This window comes from Myodes glareolus, chromosome 4 (genome assembly GCF_982192425.1).
Source record: "Myodes glareolus chromosome 4, mMyoGla1.1, whole genome shotgun sequence".
Taxonomy (NCBI): Eukaryota; Metazoa; Chordata; class Mammalia; order Rodentia; family Cricetidae; genus Myodes; species Myodes glareolus.
Window position 1 is genome coordinate 26839623 of NC_142029.1, and position 17427 is coordinate 26857049.

The 17427-nt window shown below is 46.2% G+C and overlaps 2 protein-coding genes across 6 annotated transcripts in view; one reads left to right on the plus strand and one right to left on the minus strand.

The window, feature by feature from the left end:
* Window positions 1–400: 400 nt before the first annotated feature.
* On the minus strand, window positions 401–9231 carry LOC125393620 (C2 calcium-dependent domain-containing protein 4A). 3 transcript variants are annotated; one of them, XM_085689989.2, is made up of 3 exons: window positions 9033–9231; window positions 2178–4923; window positions 401–1728 (listed from the first exon to the last, which is right to left on the minus strand). In XM_085689989.2, the coding sequence occupies exon 3, from the start codon at window positions 1678–1680 to the stop codon at window positions 658–660; it is 1023 nt and encodes a 340-aa protein (XP_085546115.2). In that variant the 5' UTR covers window positions 1681–1728; window positions 2178–4923; window positions 9033–9231; the 3' UTR covers window positions 401–657. The 3 variants fall into 3 exon arrangements, with proteins under 3 accessions (XP_085546115.2, XP_087761479.1, XP_087761480.1); XM_087905353.1 differs by having other exon boundaries at window positions 401–1760; XM_087905354.1 differs by having other exon boundaries at window positions 401–4923.
* Vps13c (vacuolar protein sorting 13 homolog C) overlaps window positions 8695–17427 on the plus strand; it is a 162382-nt gene continuing 153649 nt past the window's right edge. For 2 of the 3 annotated variants that reach the window (XM_087905351.1, XM_085689278.2), the window contains exon 1: window positions 8695–8852. In XM_087905351.1, coding sequence (XP_087761477.1) covers window positions 8753–8852 — 100 coding nt within the window. In that variant the 5' untranslated portion in view covers window positions 8695–8752. The remainder of the gene's footprint in view (window positions 8853–17427) is intronic. The other variant, XM_087905352.1, reaches the window with a different exon arrangement.

Consider the following 17427-nt stretch of genomic DNA (forward strand, 5'->3'; position numbering starts at 1 on the left):
CAGGTCTCGGACTTCTCACTAGATTCAAATCCAGGTGATGAAGCACAGCAGTCAGCACCTTTCACCCACTCGGAGGTCTTCCTAGACCCTGGGCCTTTGCTATGCAACGTCTTAATGCTTCATAAGTAACCGACGCTCTAAAGCTCAAAAGATGCCATGAAATGAACGAACTTTTAAAACGAGGCTGGTCTAATGCTGCCTGACATTAACGATCTTCCAGTCCGAGTGTGTGATACACATGAAATAGAATTGCCGTCTACAGTGGGATACCTGCTGCCAAACATTATCCCATTGCTCAACAGAAATGTCAAGGTGCCTGCCCACACAAAAAGAAGTGACACCTGCTACTGTGATAACCCTGGATCGTTTCTGCCAGGACTGGCTGGAAACAAAGCTCTGATTAGAAAAATGAAAACATGTTTATTTTGTACAAATGGCTGTTAATGTCCAAGAGCCAAGAGGCTGTGAGTGTGGCAGGATAAGGTAACTCTTAGGGTCCAAGAGTTGGGAGTGTCTCAAACCCAAGTGACCGTAAGGGTTCAAGACCTAAGAGGCTGTTGAGTGTTCCAGGACCAAGAGCAAGTGTCCCAGGAACAAGAGTATGTGCATCTCAAGGCCAAGAGACCTTCAGTGTCCATGCTCCCACGGAATCCAGGCTCAGAGCAGCAGTAGCGAGCCCAGCAGCAGCTCGCCCTGGCCCAGCGGTCGTCCACGCTCCAGCCCGCGGCCCTTGCTCTCAGCCTTGATGCGCACGGCCAGGCGGCGCAGCTGCTCCTCCGAGAGCCCATCGAAGCAGCAGTCCTGATCCAGGGCGGCCTTGCGGCTGCGCCGGAGAACGCTGGCGCGCTGCTGGCCCGATGGCCGCAGCACCAGGCTGAGGCTGCAGCCCAGGGCGCGGGGTTCGAGCGCGGCGGCCGGGCCCTCGGCGCGCAGTAGGCGGAGGCGGAGACACGCGCTGCGCGGACAGTACTCGGCCGCCAAGCGCAGTGTGCAATCCCCGCGGCCCAGAGCCACGCTGGCCTCGGCTTGCAGGCGCTCGGGGCGTGGGCTCGTAGGGACCGGGGGCGCACAGGAGGCAGCGCGTTCGAGCTTGTCGCCGGAGGACGGGGAGCGCGAGCTGGTCCGACCTCGAGGGGCCCGCAGCGCGAGTCTCAGCAATCCATCTGGGGCGCGCAGGAGGCGGCGTCTGCGGGGAGCAGGAGAGGGCGGCAGGACCCGGGCGGCATCTAGGTTATGCGGCGCAGGATGCGGGGTGTCTGGGACTCGGCGCGGACTTGCGTAGGTGTGCGCTCGGTGGCGAAGTCCGGGCCTGGGGGCCGGGGCACCTGGGTGGCCGAGGAAGAGCGACTCCTTTCGGCGCGTGTGCGGGCTCTCGAGCAGCGCGCAGAAGCCGTAGGCGGTGCGTGCGCGGGGCAGGTGTGACAGCGAGAGGGCGGCCTGTGAGCGCGGGTCCCAGTCGGTGCGACCAGCGTGGTCGTCCCTCTCCGCGTCTGCAGCCCAGGCATCGCGCAGCGCAGCCCAGGCTGTGTTAGGCTCCAGCCTCGGTGGGATGCAGAACTCTGGGATGCGGTCAGGAGTGAGCACGTTCACGCATGCAGTGGACGAGCGCGCTTTGGTGCGGCGGGCTAGCCCGGGGAGAAACCCGTCTCGGTTCCGCAGGAGCCGTTCCAGACACCACATCTGGCCGCTGGTCCTGGAACTGGGTGATCCTCTGTTTGAGCCTGCCTGCTACATACAAATGCACACCTGTCAGAGGCAGCCTGAAAGAAAGTGGGAATTTCAGTCTCCTTTATTCCACTTCATCCTGTCCAGATCCGTACATGCAAAATCCCTCTCCCCATTGCAAATTGTTTTCAGAGACTGAGAAACAATCGTTTATCACCCGCCCTGTCTCCAGTCGGCTGTCATGTAATTTGTAGCTTGCTGTAGTCTTCTCTGTCCTCCCTTACTGGCCCTGCTACCTTTGTCTTTTAATTTGAACCTCTGACCTCAGTGCCAAAAGGCGCTTTGCTTTGTGCATTTGTACATCTGTTCCCTGAAACCTCTGAAGTCTAATATCGGTCCAGTCAGTGAGAAACACACACACACACACACCCCAGAAACAGTGACTCCTTTCAACGATCTTCAAGCCACCCAGGTCTCACAGCCTGGACCGAATTGGGTTCCCATCCATATACCTGGTTTTCGTAGTCAGATGATTTTCCAACCTGAGAGACGTTGAGAAATTCAAAGCACCCGCGGCGGGTTGATCGCTGCTGTTCCAGGAGAGCTGCTCAGGGTTTTTATACCAGCTGTCGCAGTGCTGCCTGGTAACCTGACTCCTGGTCCTCCCGGGTCCCTCTGCCACGTGGATGGATTTGCTGATCTGATCCCATAGAAGGCTGTTCTGTGGGTTGGAGCCGTCCTCTCCCAAAACTCTGAACAAATTTGTTTCCTCACGTGCAAAATAGGATTAAGTCTGGATCATATCGCAGTTCTTGTGAGGACGGAGAAACAAAATGAACTGGAGCGCACAGAATCACTCACTCAGCGTGCCCCATTTGAAAGGAGCCAGAAGTCGGGTTTGTCTCACACAATGATTTTTCTCATATCCAACCTTCTTGCTGCCTAGCGTTGAAATTCTTCACTTTCTGCATTCAGTTCTGATTTTAGAGGTCTTTTCTCTGTGGATTTTTAATCAGTCTGAGTTGTGGGGTTGAGGAGGGAAACTTTTGGGATTCCGGAAACGTTCCATGTTTGTCTTGGGTGGGGTTAAAGGGGTGTATTCCTATGTAAAGAAGTCATCTAGTGTACACTAAGATTAAAGATAAATCTATATCAATTAAAAAACCACAACCTTCATAAGAAGGGTGCTAATTTTTAATAGGGAAATATCCTTCATACATCTAGCCATTGGCATCATCCTTTGGAGACACACACCAACCATATCTAACCTTTGGAGACTGTACCCCTCTGAGACCCCCATCCCTTTCTCTTGAAAATTGGTGTTTATCCTTCAAGAGAGTTGTTTGCAGCTCGAGCTGAAAGAGGTGCTGAGATATTTCAGTTAGAGTTTGGACACAGGACGATTCTAAGATGCTGCCTTGTGAAGGAATGGCTCCTCCAAGCAGTGTTGAATAAACTAAGTTGAATTCAGGCAGAGGGGGTTTCAGTTTGTGACATGTTGTGTGTGTTTTGTATCCAGGACGCAAGACAATGTGCTAGATGACTTCATCTCTAGAGTTGTCACGGGGACCTTAGGAATCAGATTATCCATATTTCATAAGCAGCAGCAGCAGCAGCAACAACAAAAGAAACAATCCTTCAGAGGTTAAATAACTTACCCATAGTCATCAAGGAAAGGAAATGCAAGGAATGTCCACTAATCGGTAGTAAATGAGTTATTGGGGGGTTAAGGTATATTATCACGCAGTGTGTATGTAACATAGCAAATGTGAAAGACACAGAAGCAATGAATATCAGTATTGTTGTTAACATTGAGAGTGGTATCACTGACAATAGTTAAGAAGATTGTGTCTGAAATCATAACAAATTTTGATTCCAGAATAGGAGCTTCCTCTGAACAAGTTACCAAATGTGTCTGAGCCTTGGTATCCAAGGTAAAGACCACGATAGGACACACGATTGGTTTGCCCTTGAATAAAATAGGTAATCCAAAGGAACAGTTCTACATAGGACCTGATGCACATCATGTCAGCTGCTATGTTCATTGTTATTTAGGTAAATGCTCCTTAGTTCATTCATGTGTGTAAAGCAGAACTTAGGAAAGGCTTCCTGGGTTTTAACCGCCTTGAGAGATACATGAATTCAGGCTGTACCAGATCTTATCAGCTTATGTACAACTCTTAGAAGAGAAAGGGAATGGTAAAGTTGAAACATTTGAACTCCATCTAGCTAGCGCAGTAGCAAGAAGGAAAAATGTAAATATATTTTGTTTTAAATATGTGTATATGCACATGAATGCGTGCACACATGCTCGTGCACCCGCATGTGGATGCCCCAACGGGCCTGAAGAGGGTGACAAATCCCCTGGAGCTGAAATTCCAGGCAGTTGTGAGCTGCCCCGCTTGGATGATGGGAGCCAAACTTGGGTTCTTTACAAGAGCATCTAGTGCTTTTAGCCACAGAACCATCTCTCTAGCTTCAAGAGACTTTGGATTCTATTTTATATTTAGTCTGATAGGGAGAATTGGAGCAGGTTCCTGCGTTTACCTTGTCTGTGACTAGCTTCTTCTTCATTTTATAACCTCTATTCCTGGCTGAAATTCTTGGACCAGGGTTCAGTCTCTACGAGAGTAGTTACATACCCAAAGGACATGCACCTACGTTCAAACTCATTTTTTTCCCCATAGGGAATGTGCTGTCTATTTCATGATATCCCAGCCATTGGTTAAAATGACAAGTACTGTAAGAGCCCAGTCTGATAAACTGTGACTCAAAGTCACTAACGTGTTGGACCCAGCTTGTAAGATGGAAGCTGCCATACCTATCGCACAGACTGCTGTCAGGGTAAGATGGTCCCGAGCTGGCAGATAGTTAGCTGTTGTCACTGTTCCTGTGCGTGTTTGCGTAGCCAGGCCTTAGGTGATTCACACTGAAATTCTTGAAAAACGCCTCTCTGCCCAGCCACGCAAGGCAGGCTTGTTTTATTTTTATCAACAGCTCACCTTCTTTAGTAACACCTTGACAGCGTTTCCTGTGTCATGTTTCTTGAAAACAGCAGAGGCACGCTCTCACAGGCCAGTCCTCTGGGACTGCAGTAAGGCTCTTGTTTTACTTAACACAGAAGCATGCACCATCCAGTGCTTGGGAGGCTGGGGTGATCTGGTCCTGCCCGGCGCCCAGAACATACAAATCCGCGCAGAAGAAGACTACGTTCATTCTGAGCTCATACCTGTAGCCATGGGGATATGAGAGTTGGAGCTGTGGAAAGAACATAAATAGATTGCTCAACGTTGTGGCGGGAGGTACACTCGCAGTCAATGGAAACTGAATCCGTTTAAAAATAGATTTATTCAGGACGGATTGGGAGAGGTTGGATAACGGGTTAAAGTTAGAGAAGCGATGTGTTCTAGTGGTCTGTGGCGCAGTAGGGTGGAGATAATTAGCAATATTGGGTTATGGAAATGCCTAGAAAAGACTTTGAATGCATAAACCATCCAGGCAAATACAGACTTAAAGTGATGGCTATGTTAATTATCCTCATCAGAACATTCCTTGATAAGTAGATGAACCCCAAATCACATGGAGTCCTATCTAGTAAAAGGAACAATTTTTTTCTGTGTCAATAAAAAGAAAGTAATAATAATAATAAAAGGTTACCAAAATAGTGTGCTGGAGGTTGGGTGTGTAGAAAGCAAATGAGGTTATCGGCTGATGCTCTAAGTTACAATCCCATCCTCCCAGGACAGCATGGCGGAAAGGACCTGTGGGCTTCAGCTTTAGAGTCATCAACGTGTGGAGCATGGGGGGAGCCGCTCTTTCTCTGTGGTCTTCAGTGTCTTCTGTTAATTCAGGTGGTTAGAATAACCAGATGTTCTGTCAGCTTCCTTGATGTGCTGCCTCCTGTCTTTCACCTGCTTAGGCCTCCTCGTCAATCTGTGTGTGCGTGTGCACGTGTGGTGTGTGTGTGCACGCACATGTGGTATGTATGTGTGTGTGGGCGCGCGCATGCGATGTGTGTGTGTATGCAGGTACGTACATGCTTTGGTGCACATGTGGAGGACTGAGACAACCTAAGGTGTTCTTACCTTCATTACTTCAGGTTTAAAAAGCACGTAATAACCTTAGTCACTACAGTGTTCATTTTTTTTAGTCTATCCCCTGCTTCCAATTTATCTGCTCTATAGGGTTGTACTTTTGTGATTGTGCTGCTGATTGTGTTTTAATTTTAAAATTACTCTTGTTTTATTTTATCTGTCAGTTTCTGTGCACCACAGTTGTGCAGTGCTCATCGATGGTTGCAAGCAGCACATCTGTCCACCCATGGTGGTGTTTCTTGACATTAGTTATGCTTGTTTTAAGATGGGGAAAGGTAGGATGAGGTGGATATGATGCAGACGCAGTACCCATGTATGAGGTTCTTAAGTTTTTCTGTTTATTTATTGATAGGTTGAGGTAATATAATTACAACATTTCTCCATTCCCTTTCCTCCCTTCCAACTCTCCTACAGATCCTCCTCTTTCCCCCTCAAAGTCATGGCCTCTTTTTCATCGATTGTTATTGCATGTATATATGTGTATTTATGTGATTATGTATATGTGTATATCTTCCTAAATATAATCTGCTCAGTCCTTATAATGTTACTGATGTGTATGTGTTCAGGGCTGACTGTTTGACACTGGACACCCATGATATGCTTTTCCCTGGGGAAGGCCACCTCAGCATTTTTCAGTTGCCTATGGTTCTTTGTGTGGTGTTGAAGCCTTGTGGGATTTTTCCTGTCCAGTTTGATATCATAAATTCTTTAAAAAATTGAAAATGGAATGTCCATTTTCAATTTTTTAAAGGAATATGGTGAATTTGGGCTGTTCCTGGAGGCACACAGCCAACCACCACACCTGTAAACAAGCTCAGAGTGGGAAATGGTGAAATCTCGTATTAGCACAGAATACCACTATTTGCACTAAAGTGTTTGAATTTCCTACTTCTTCTTCTTCTTCTTTTTTTTTTATTCTGCTAGTAGCCTTTGAAAGAACGAACAATGACTGATAGTCTAGTGGTGACTAAATTGTGTGATTGTTGACAGGGGAAAGGGTGGCAGTGTTCAAAGAAGGAAATTAGTAATTCCCACGTGATCAGGAGGAATCGCTTAGCACTCCGAGCTTAAATTTCAACTACAGTTTTCTCTAATAGGTTTATACTATTAAAATTAATTACCCTACAAATTGTTAATGAGTATTACAGGAAAATGACTACTAATGACAGAATTCCTGAGATACAGGTTAAAAAAGATGGAATTAGGCTCATAGGAGCATATTTATACACTCTTTCAAAACTGTGAAATGCTGTTGAGATTTAGGGAATGATCATTGGAGAGTTAGCCTTGCCCACACCTCTCACAAGGTTGTATTTTCTCCTTTGTTCATTTGACCACAGTGTGCTGCTGTGCCCACTTTTCTCGTCTCACTGTTTTCCAAACACCCTTGTGTCATTTTGCTTTGTTTTTATTGCACACCCCATATCAACAGCAACACCCCATACCGGCAGTAACATACTGTTTCTTTAGACTACTCAGTGGACAGGCAGTAGGGCCAGAAGCAGGGACAGGGAGGGCTTAGGAGGGACTGTAGGCACTCCCATTGCTGTGATCTAATACGACCAAAGCAACTTTAGGACAGAAGCGTTATTTTGACTCACAGAGCAAGGCGTTAGAAATTTGAAGCAGCTAGTCACATGGAGGCCACAACCAAGAAGCAGGGAGGAGGGGGAGAGAGAGGGAAAGGGAGGAAGAGGAAGAGAGAGGGAGACGATGCTCTTTTATACAGTTCAGGATCCCAGCCTCAGGAAGGGTACCACTCACAGGAGGCAGCCTTTACCATCTCAGTTATCCAAATCAAGATTAATTCCCCAATGACATGCCCAGAGGCCCATCACCCTGGTGATTGTGTATCTTATCAAGTTGACAACTGAGATTACCTATCCCAAGGGGTATGGAGCCTGAGACAGATTGAAGTGAGTGTTCTAAATGCTGGACACTGTTGGATAAGATTGAAGAGTATATTGTAAATATCAGGTTATTATTTTTTAGCAGGTGACTAACAGATTCATCTGTGCTTTGGAAACGAGACCTCTGGTGTCAGTCTGAAGAATAAAGAAAGAGACCGGAGGCCAGTGGGGCCAGTTAGCAGTTACTGGTGAGCTGGAACAAGGGAGGCAGAAGAATTAAAGAAACAATCAGTATAGAGCAGGCAGATTTGCTGCTCATTGCTTATGGAAAGGGAAGCTGGGAGGATCTGGGTTTAGTCTGATAGAGTAAGGAAAAACAAATGGTTGAGGATTTATTTTACGTGGCAAGAATGGAAGACTGAGGTAGGTCTTTAATCAGTTACTGGTTAGCACTGTTGTTTTTTGTTTTTTCCTTGTATTTTCCCTATTTTTTATTTATTTGAGACAGAGGCTCATTGTGTAGCTGTGACTGGTCTGGAATTCATTAGGTAGCCTAGGCTGGCCTTGAACTCACAGAGATCTGCCTACCTCTTAGTGCTGGGACTAAAGCTGTTTGTCACCAGGTCCAGCCTTAATTAATTTATTTTTGAGACAGGGTCTAAGTATGTAGCCTTGACTTTCTCTCTGTATGTGTGTATGCAAGGCCTTTACCCGCAGAGCCATCTCACCAGCCTATTTCATTACTTTAAAAAAAAAATTCTAACACAGGGCCTCACACAGCCTAGTCTGGCCTTGAACTGGCTTAGTAGCCAAGGATGACCTTGAACTTTTAACCCTACTACCTCTGTCACTCCAGTGCCGGGATTAAGAGGTGTGCACTACTAATGACTGGATTATGAGATACCGGGGATTCGAATGCGGAGCTTCGTTCAGGAGCCCCACACCGCTTTGCCCCAGGCCTCACTCTCTCTCACGTCGGCCCCCTGAAAACGCGAGGCCGGTGGGGGAAGGGCGCCTGCGCACTGGCGGCGTCGCGCACGCGCGGCGCGGGGCGGGCCGCAGCTGTCAGTCTCGGCGCGGGCCACCGCCCTCCAATGCGTGCTGCGTTCCGGCTCCTCCCTCTCCCGCCTCCTGGTCCCCGCCATGGTGCTGGAGTCGGTGGTCGCAGACTTGCTGAACCGCTTCCTAGGGGACTACGTGGAGAACCTGAACAAGTCCCAGCTAAAGCTGGGAATCTGGGGCGGTAAGCGCTACGCCAAGGCCGGCCGGCGTGGGAGCGGGGGCTGCGCGTGGAGGAGCCTGGGAACCCCAGGGACCCCCGCTGGGCATGCTCCTGTGGTCGACTTCCCCGCGCAGGGGTATCGCGCTGCTCAGCGGTCCTCTAACCCCTCAGTATAACAACAAGGAAAAAAAAAATATTTACCTCAGCTGCGGTCGTCAGAGCGCGGCTCATGCTCCCCACAGTGTTAGCCCATCTCCCCTTGCATCTCATGTCCCCAGGACCGGGTTTCCTTCTTTGGGTCCCAGACCCGAGGAGGTCGGATGGGCAAGGATGACATTGAGAAGAAAGGCGTGCCTGTCCCCAAGGAATCTGAACCCAGGGATTCCTACCTTGGGCCACTTCCTCGTTCGTCAGAGGGCCCTGCAGTTTTTTGTTTTGAAATAGATATTCAAGCCACTGGCCAGAGGCGTCATTAATTAGGGTTGTCTGCTCGGGTGCAAGTGCGGGAAGACCTGCCAAGGTTTTTATCCTGGAGATTAGGGGTAGAAAAGTCTTGTGATTGTAGTCTACTTCTGCGTTCTTCAGTAAGCTTGCCTTTGCGAGTGTAACTCAGTGGTCCTGCGCCTGCCTCAAGCCTCCTCAGCACCACAGAATTCCAGCACAAATTGGGGGTTTGGGGAAATGGAGAGTAACTTTCATTTGTTTACTAATTTACTGTAAGATTTGGGAATCTTGTCAGCTTAGGGAGAAAATTAAATAACAACAGCCAACTGAAATGGATGGAACTGCGTTTAATTGTCAGCAGTTTAAGTACAGTCTTGCTCTGTCTGGTTGGCGTTCACCAATGGGGAAGTTAGCCATTCTACCAGTATTTGAAATGTGCGTGACCTGCTCCGAGTTTAAAATGCACTGGGGTTTGAAGATGAGCATTACTTCTAATGGAGTAAAAAACAGTATCTCAGTTATGTTGACTGCCTGCTAAAATGGTATCCGAGTAGATGGGGTAAGCACGTTATTAAAATTCAAGACCATCATCGGGCTATGAAGTCAGTTTATGTTGAGGTTACAAGAAGCAGAATCATGGACCTAGAATGGATGGGCTGTTCCTATCCACTCCGCTGGGCTCGTTTCTCATGTTACATTACATTTCTACATTAGCGATTACAAAGGATTTCCACATTACGTCTGCCACAAACTCTGGCTCCTAAAACGAATGGTTACACAGAGGCACCCCATTTTTATTGGACAATGCTGCCACAGATTTATGACTTGTCTCCTGAATTGTGGAAGAGCTTGTTGTATTTTAAACTAGGCTTCTGCTCATTTTTTGGTGGTTTTCCTATAAATACATACTTTGGATACCCATCCCTGCCACAGACCGCAAAAGGGAAAGTTGCTAAAAGGAGGTAAATGTCTAGAGCCTGCTGTAGGTGTTTGTTCTTCAGAATTCTTGCAGTAATGTCATTTATTAAAGAACAACATTTGAAATGGGAAAAAAAGGGCTTCAGATCAATGCGAACGCTGATAGAGAAAGCCCATACATAGTTCTAGACCTGCTGGTGTGTTGGAAAAGCATTTACTGTATGGACCTTGGCTTCTTCATTCCAGCTGTGACAGAGAACGTGTTTGTACGGTTGGGAGAGTTTGAGTCACTCCTGGCAAGATGATATTCCCGTGTAAGCACTGCTCAGGCCTTAGCAGTTGCCTGTCCTGTGTTTAGGTCTTTTAAAAATGAAATAAAACGCATGGGTGCGGTTGCAGATTCCTTCACTATCAACTCTTGCTCACTTCCAGCATTAGAAGTTGGACTTGCTAGCCTCTGAGGGCCCTTCCAGTGTCAGTATGGTGTAGGGCCGTCTGCAAACAGTCTGGACAGTGAACACAATCTGGAGGTTCTGAGCTCCCTCACAGCTGAGTTTCAGGGTTACAGTGCTGTGGCACCCCCGGCCTCACTGTCTTGTAGTGAGATCTAGCAATGGAGACTTTCCTTTATCCTGTTTTCTGCCACAATTTATTTTGTGGTCCTGGGGGTCAAACTCCGGGCCTCGATGCTGCCCAGTGACACTCTGGGACGAGCTTCGGTCCTCAGCTTCGTTTCATTTTCTCTTTTAGAATAATATAGTTTGTCAGTAGTCTGCATTATAGTCTGCGTTAACTGTCCACTGTGCCAGAGCGGATACACGGGTTTCTGTCAGCAGCTGTCCCGGGAACAGTCAGCGACTGAGTTTTGCTCCCCGCTCAGCTCCCACACAGCTTCACTAATGGCCTCTGGAAGTCATGTGCTTTGTAGTTGTTGCTCAACATGTCTTTTAATCCCTATTTGCCTTAAGATAGAAATGAGACGAGTTGTCTGACTTGACTGTTACTCTTGACAATACTGCTGGAGAAACTGATATTAATCTTTGTTGGGGAGCTTAATATCGAATGGGAATGTTAATGAAATTGTTGATAAGATACCCATGATGCTGACAAAACTTTTCAAGGAAGTTTGAAAATTATATATAATTCTGTTTGAGAACTCTATGTGTGGTAGCAGATAAAATTTATGTGTCACTGATTTTTTTTTCCTTCAAGTTTTGCATGTTCAAAACTTTGGAACAGGAGGGATCTTCTTGTAGAAGTTTCACATATTTAGATTTTTTTGCTATTTGAAGAATAAGTTAGTAAATCTTAACTGGCTTATTAGACTAGCCCAAAGCAGTAGTTCATTGTCAGGATGGGAGGGGTGTAGTGGGGGGCTGTTTGGCAGTGCCTGAAATGCTTTTGGTTCAGGAGGTTGCTGCAGGCATGTATTAGGCAGATCCTAGGGAGATGGGAAGTCTGTAACCGAAGGGTTGTTCAGCCCTGCGTAGTAGTTGAGGAACTGGTCTAAGACGAAAATGGAGATTGTCTCCTGCGTGTAGTGAGACCTATTGGGTGGGCAGATTTTAGTTAAGGAGTAAAAGAGGATCTAGAGAAAGTACGTTACCCTTAAGAAATTTCTAGCAAGAGGAACAGGTGTCATAAACGACTGCCATGTATCCTGTTTGTAAAAATGCATGGTGTTTTCTTGGATGTGCCCAGGGAGTTCTGAGAATCAAAATAAGGTGGTGCCATAATTTGAAAACCATTGTGCTGGGCCTATGAGACATTCACACAGTGAAAGCCACAATAAAGAAGAAAATTGTAGCATAGAAAAGAAGGACAGAAAATTAGAAAGTCTAGAATCAGGTTCTATACTCTGGATATTGCTTTTAAATTGAAGAAGAAACAAGGCCCTCCAGCCAGCACAGTGGGAAGTGCGCTTGCTGCCAAGCCTGAGTACCAGAGTTCTATCCCTAGGATGCACATGGTAGAAGGAGCGAACCGACACCTGCATGTTCTCCTCTGACCTCCACAATGGTGTGTGCCCCAATATAGAAATAAATGTAACGGCTTTTAACTGAAGAAGCAAAACCAATAATAATGATAATGAACTTTCAAGGAGCCCAAAGGTTCTCAACTTTGTGGCTGTCTTTTGGAATTTATTCTTTAAAGATTAATGCCAAACAGTTCCTAAATGTTTCTGAAAGTGGTTTATGCAAAATACCTTTCAGTAACTTGCTGCTGTAGAAACAGGCCTCAGTTATTCACCAGCTATAGGATTCAGGAGAAGAACATTTTAGTTCTCCAAGCGTCAGTTTCCTAGTCTGTAAAGAGAACACACCACAGTGTCTGTGGGGGAAGTCTAAGGGAAGTCTTCTGTAACTGTTAGTGATAGGTGCTAATGGTGGGTGGGACAGCCTGCTGTTGCCTTTTCTGAAACATGTTTCCTCTAACATAAGACATCTGCTAACATCATACATGCTTGTTAATATCTTTTGTCCCCCTCCATTCTTAAAAAGCAAGTAAACTTTTTGCAATCGGATTTATACTTGCCAGGGCTCGCGTTTTCTGTAGCAGTACGTAGGGCAGCCTTCAAAGGCTCAGACTGCCTGGTGGGCAGGTGCTGCCAGATGAGAATGTTTATCTGGGCTTTTGATCCCCACAAACTGGTACCAGCAGATAAATTACACAGCCCTTAGCTGTTTGAGAGGTATCCAGGATTTAATTGCTTTAAGAGTAACATGTTTCTAAAACGGTGTGTCGAAATGTCAGATCTTTTGCAATTTAAGTCCTGTTCTTGCTATGTAGGATCTGCCAATTTGATTTTTCCGAGCTGTTTACTGTGGAGGACCAGGAAGAGCCTCCATTTCAGATTCGGTGGCTCTCACTTCCTTTAAATCAGTGGATCACCCCAGACATGGGTGTAGGATGCCAGGGGTGGCTGTGGTGCCCAGGAACAGGAAGGAACCAGGGTGTAGTGCACACAGAGTTCACAACCCTGCAAGCCAGGCTCTGGGGAGTGGTTTCAGGTCCCGTCCTTCACCCTGGAGCCTTTCTTTCCCTGCCAGCCCACGGTTATGGGTGGGGTTTCTATTCTAAATACTGGGGGCTGGAATTCTTGTAGATTCTGAACTTTGTTTTTCAGAATTTGGGATATTTATGTGTATAACGTTATTTCTTAGTGACGACACCCAGGTTAGCATAACATTCCATTTCACTGCATATACATACCGTGCAGTAGCCTCCAGTTATTTTCAGCGTGCTGCGCTTGGCAGTTGTGTACCATGCAAGATTGGGTGTGGAAGTTTTCTATCTGTGGTAGCAAGTCAGCGCCCAAAGGTTTGGATTTTGGAGCCTTTTAGACTTTATGTTTGTGATGCTTAGCTTGTCTCGCTGGCAGGAAGCAGCACATGGAGAGAGAGTGAGTGCTGGGGCACACACCAAGGATGAGGGAACAGGACCGGGAGTTCACCTTCACTGGGACTTTTTGGCAGGACATGAATGGGAAGGAAGCCATTTGTTTCTTCTCTGTAAATAATGAGGCGACTCCTTTGGCTGTAAGCAAGGTTGAGCTTGGTTGAGCAAGGCTGGAGCAGCCTGAGCCGCCCTTAGGTGTGTGCTGCTGCCCTGTCCGCAGCCAGTGCGAGGCATGCTGGCCCAGTGCACAGCTCTGTCTTTCCTTCTTCCTGGTGGTGAAGGACCAGTCCCGGAAGACACAGGTGAAGAAACTACATCTACTGCATGACAACCTAGCAGGTAGCTACAGGGCAGCAGGGAATGATGGAAAAAGCAGGTGTTTGATTCATTTTTACTTTCTTTAGCCTCATTATATAAAACATTGTAGTGTCTAAGTACTTCTAAACCCGTTGAAGGAGTGTTTTTTTTCTTTAAAGAATTTTACTTTATTTTGGATTTTGCCTGCATGTACGTGTGTGCATCATGTTCTTGCAGTGCCCATGGGAGCTAGAAGTGGGTGTCTTGACTTCCTGAAACTGGAGTTAGGGATGGCTGTGAGCCACCATGTGGGTACTGGGAACTGAACTTGGGTCCCCAACCACTGAGACATCATGTCCTTAGTCCCAGAGGGAGGTTTTTTCCCCTTTGCTTGAAAAGTTAAATTGGGTACACCTTTCTGTGTTTTAAAATAGGATTCTCATTAGTTAAAATCCACTCCTTTTCTAGAAATAGAGCCAAAAATTGGTGCTTTGAAACCATTGCTAGGAAGCTGTGCCGAGTGCCTTGGGTCTCAGGCTCCATGTGGTGTTTGAAAGGAGAAAGTCTTGGTGATGTCACAGCTTTCTGTTTTTCTCTGCCAAGACTTCTTGTTTCACCAGGAGACTGGAAAGGAAGAGTCAGATACTTCCTTTCTCCTGCACAGCAATCCTCCAGCAGAAACAGTCTGGGTTGGCTCAATTTGGAGTCAGATAGTTCGATTCATTTGGAACGAATTGGTTCAATATTTTCTTCGGTGTCTGTGAAAACATGAGTCATTAAAATAAATTGATTCGTGCTTTTGCAGACTGCTTAGTGGTTGAGCACATTTCCTTGGGAGATGAGCGTCAGTAAACACTTGATACAAGCACTGTAGATACATCAGTCTCCAAGAGACACGTGGCACTCACTGTATAGGTGTTTGTCATTGTTTCAGGCCATGTGGCTAGATTGGGGCTGGTGTTTTTATTTCTTGTCATTTTTTTGTCGTTGTTGTGTCATAGTTTGGACGAATCTTCATGTTTTATATTAAGAACTGACCAGGGAGTCATGAGACACAGGCTCTATTCATAGTACAGTGGCACAGTCGCCTTACAGCCTTGGAGAAACCACCCTGCTCAAACACTGCTTCTTTATGTGCTAATGTGAAGAGGGGAGGGAGTGAGATCTGCACGTCCTGGAGTGATTCTGGGGTGTAGCTTAGGAACCCTTTTGGATGTAAGGTCTGGCATGGCCATCTGCAGCGCCATCTCCTGTGTCCCTGAGGGACTGCTCTTGCAATCCCAACTCCACTCTTCACTTCTCTTTTGGATTTTTATATAACCTCTAAAATGAAGAGCCCCAGAGTGGCACCAACAGGCCTCTCAGTGCAGAGTCTGGCTACTGTTTGGTAAATGCAAAAGGTTGAACCCTCTGCCTTTCTACTTTGCTATCCGGAAGAGAGCACGGTGTGCTGAAACCTGACATTGAATATCAGAAGAAAGAATGTTGGCTCTTCCATGTGCAGGTTGTCATGGTATCCATAGGACTTTCATTTAACCTCAAGGAACCTTCTATTTCTCTTCCTTGATATGCACCACCTGCCTCTTGGCCAGGAGGCTGTGAGGATCCAGTAATGTAACAATCTAAATATAGATTTTGGAATATCACTTGATGGCCTCATTGTAGTTGCTTCTGTCCTTCTGTAGTTAAGTGCATTCTAAGGTGATTAAGCCACTGTTAATTCAGTACCAGTGATGAGGGACACCGGTAAGGAGTTCATAATTGTATTGGGGACTTTTGTAAACTTAAATGTTAAATAATGTAAGGGATCCACAGCCCAACCCTTTGAAAAATGGAGAGATGGTTTCTGGTTGAAAGTATTTAATACCAACACTATTTTTCTTTCTATTTGTTTTTTTTTTTTTTGAGACAGTCTCATGTAGCTCAGGCCAGTCTCAAACGTCCTATGTAATCAAGGATCACCTAGAACTTTTGGTGCCCCTGCCTTTGTTCAGTATCTGATATTACCACACAAGATCTGTGTGTGCTGCTTGAGATAGAACCAGAACTGGGTGCATGCTAGGCAAGCACTCTGCTTATTAATTGAGCTACACCCCCAGCCCTTTATGTTTCATAGTCATGTAGTCCAGCTCTCCTTGAGCTCCAGTGCAGCTCAGGCTAGCTTTGGTGTCCTGATCCTCTTGCCTCTGCCTCTTGAATGCTGGGAGAACAGGCATGTGTCACCAGGCCCAGAGCAACACTGTGTTTCCCATGTTTACTTTGTAGATGACTGCATGTATGAAAGCTATCCTTGGACTTAGAACTTAGGCAAGCATATTTCATGTTAGAGTTTTATTTGATTAAAAAAAAATTGAGGGTTTGAGTGCATGTATGTGCGTTGTGTGTGTGCCTAATACCTGCAGAGCCCAGGAGGCCAGAAGAGGGCATTGGGTCCCTCTGGGGTTGGAATTATAGGTGACTGTGAGCTGCCCAGTGTAAGTGCTGGATACTGAACTTGGGTCCTCTGAAAGACCAACACGTACTGTTAACCACTCAGCCATCTTTCTAGCCCCTCTATTTTTTTCATTCATTACATTAACTTGGTCGTTTCTTCTAATTTAATATCTGTCTCTTTTTAAAAGATGGTGTTACTTACTGATTTAATGAACTTGCTTTCATTTTTATCTTTAGTTCATTAGTGAAGATTATTTTGCACATTCTGATTTGGTTTACCATGTTAAATTGCCCTTCAGCCTTGACTCTGAAGCTTCCTGTGTAACTCTTAGCAGGGTGAGCTCATCCAAAATGCCTGGAGTCTTTTAGTGAGCACCGAGTGAAGTTTCCTTCAAAGCTGGACTCCTACACTCCACTCCTTACCCAGATCCTTCAGTCCACACCACAGAGCTCCTTACCTGTCTCTCTCCTGGGTGTCCGTGGACTTGAGGTTAAGTGCCACCTGGCAGTGTGCTTGGCCTTCGTGCTTCCCTTGTGGGCAGAGTATAGCCTGTCTACCCCCATTGTTAGCCTCCTGACCGCATTTCTTTTCTTTATTTTTAAGATAAGACACAGTTATTTGTCTATGCTTTTTTTTTTTCCCCCTAGAAATGTTCTGTGGCTTCTGAGTGTTCTTATCTCTGGTGATCTAGTTGAACAGGGAAGTCACTTCAGTGTGTTTGAAATTACTATTTCTGGAAGGAAAGCGATATCTTTTTTTTTTTTTCGATATTTTTTGCTGGTGTTCAGCTCATTATGAAGTGATCGATTTTTAGGTGAGATATGTTTTCAGTCTTACAGATTATTTAAGTGGAAGTTTCTGCATACTTGGGCCATGGGATGGAACGGATGCACATGTACCTGCAGAACAGCGTGCACTGCGTTGGCGAGTTGGCTGGGGCTTCACCTAGTCAGGGAACAGGCTACGGGCTGAGGGATGAATGCTCTTTCCCCCATTCACTGGGATGCTGCTGATCTGCAGACTGCTCATTTTCCTTCCTCTCTTAGTACTGGACTTGTGGCTCCTCCTTTAGTGCAAATAGCGACCAAATGATACTGTTTGTAT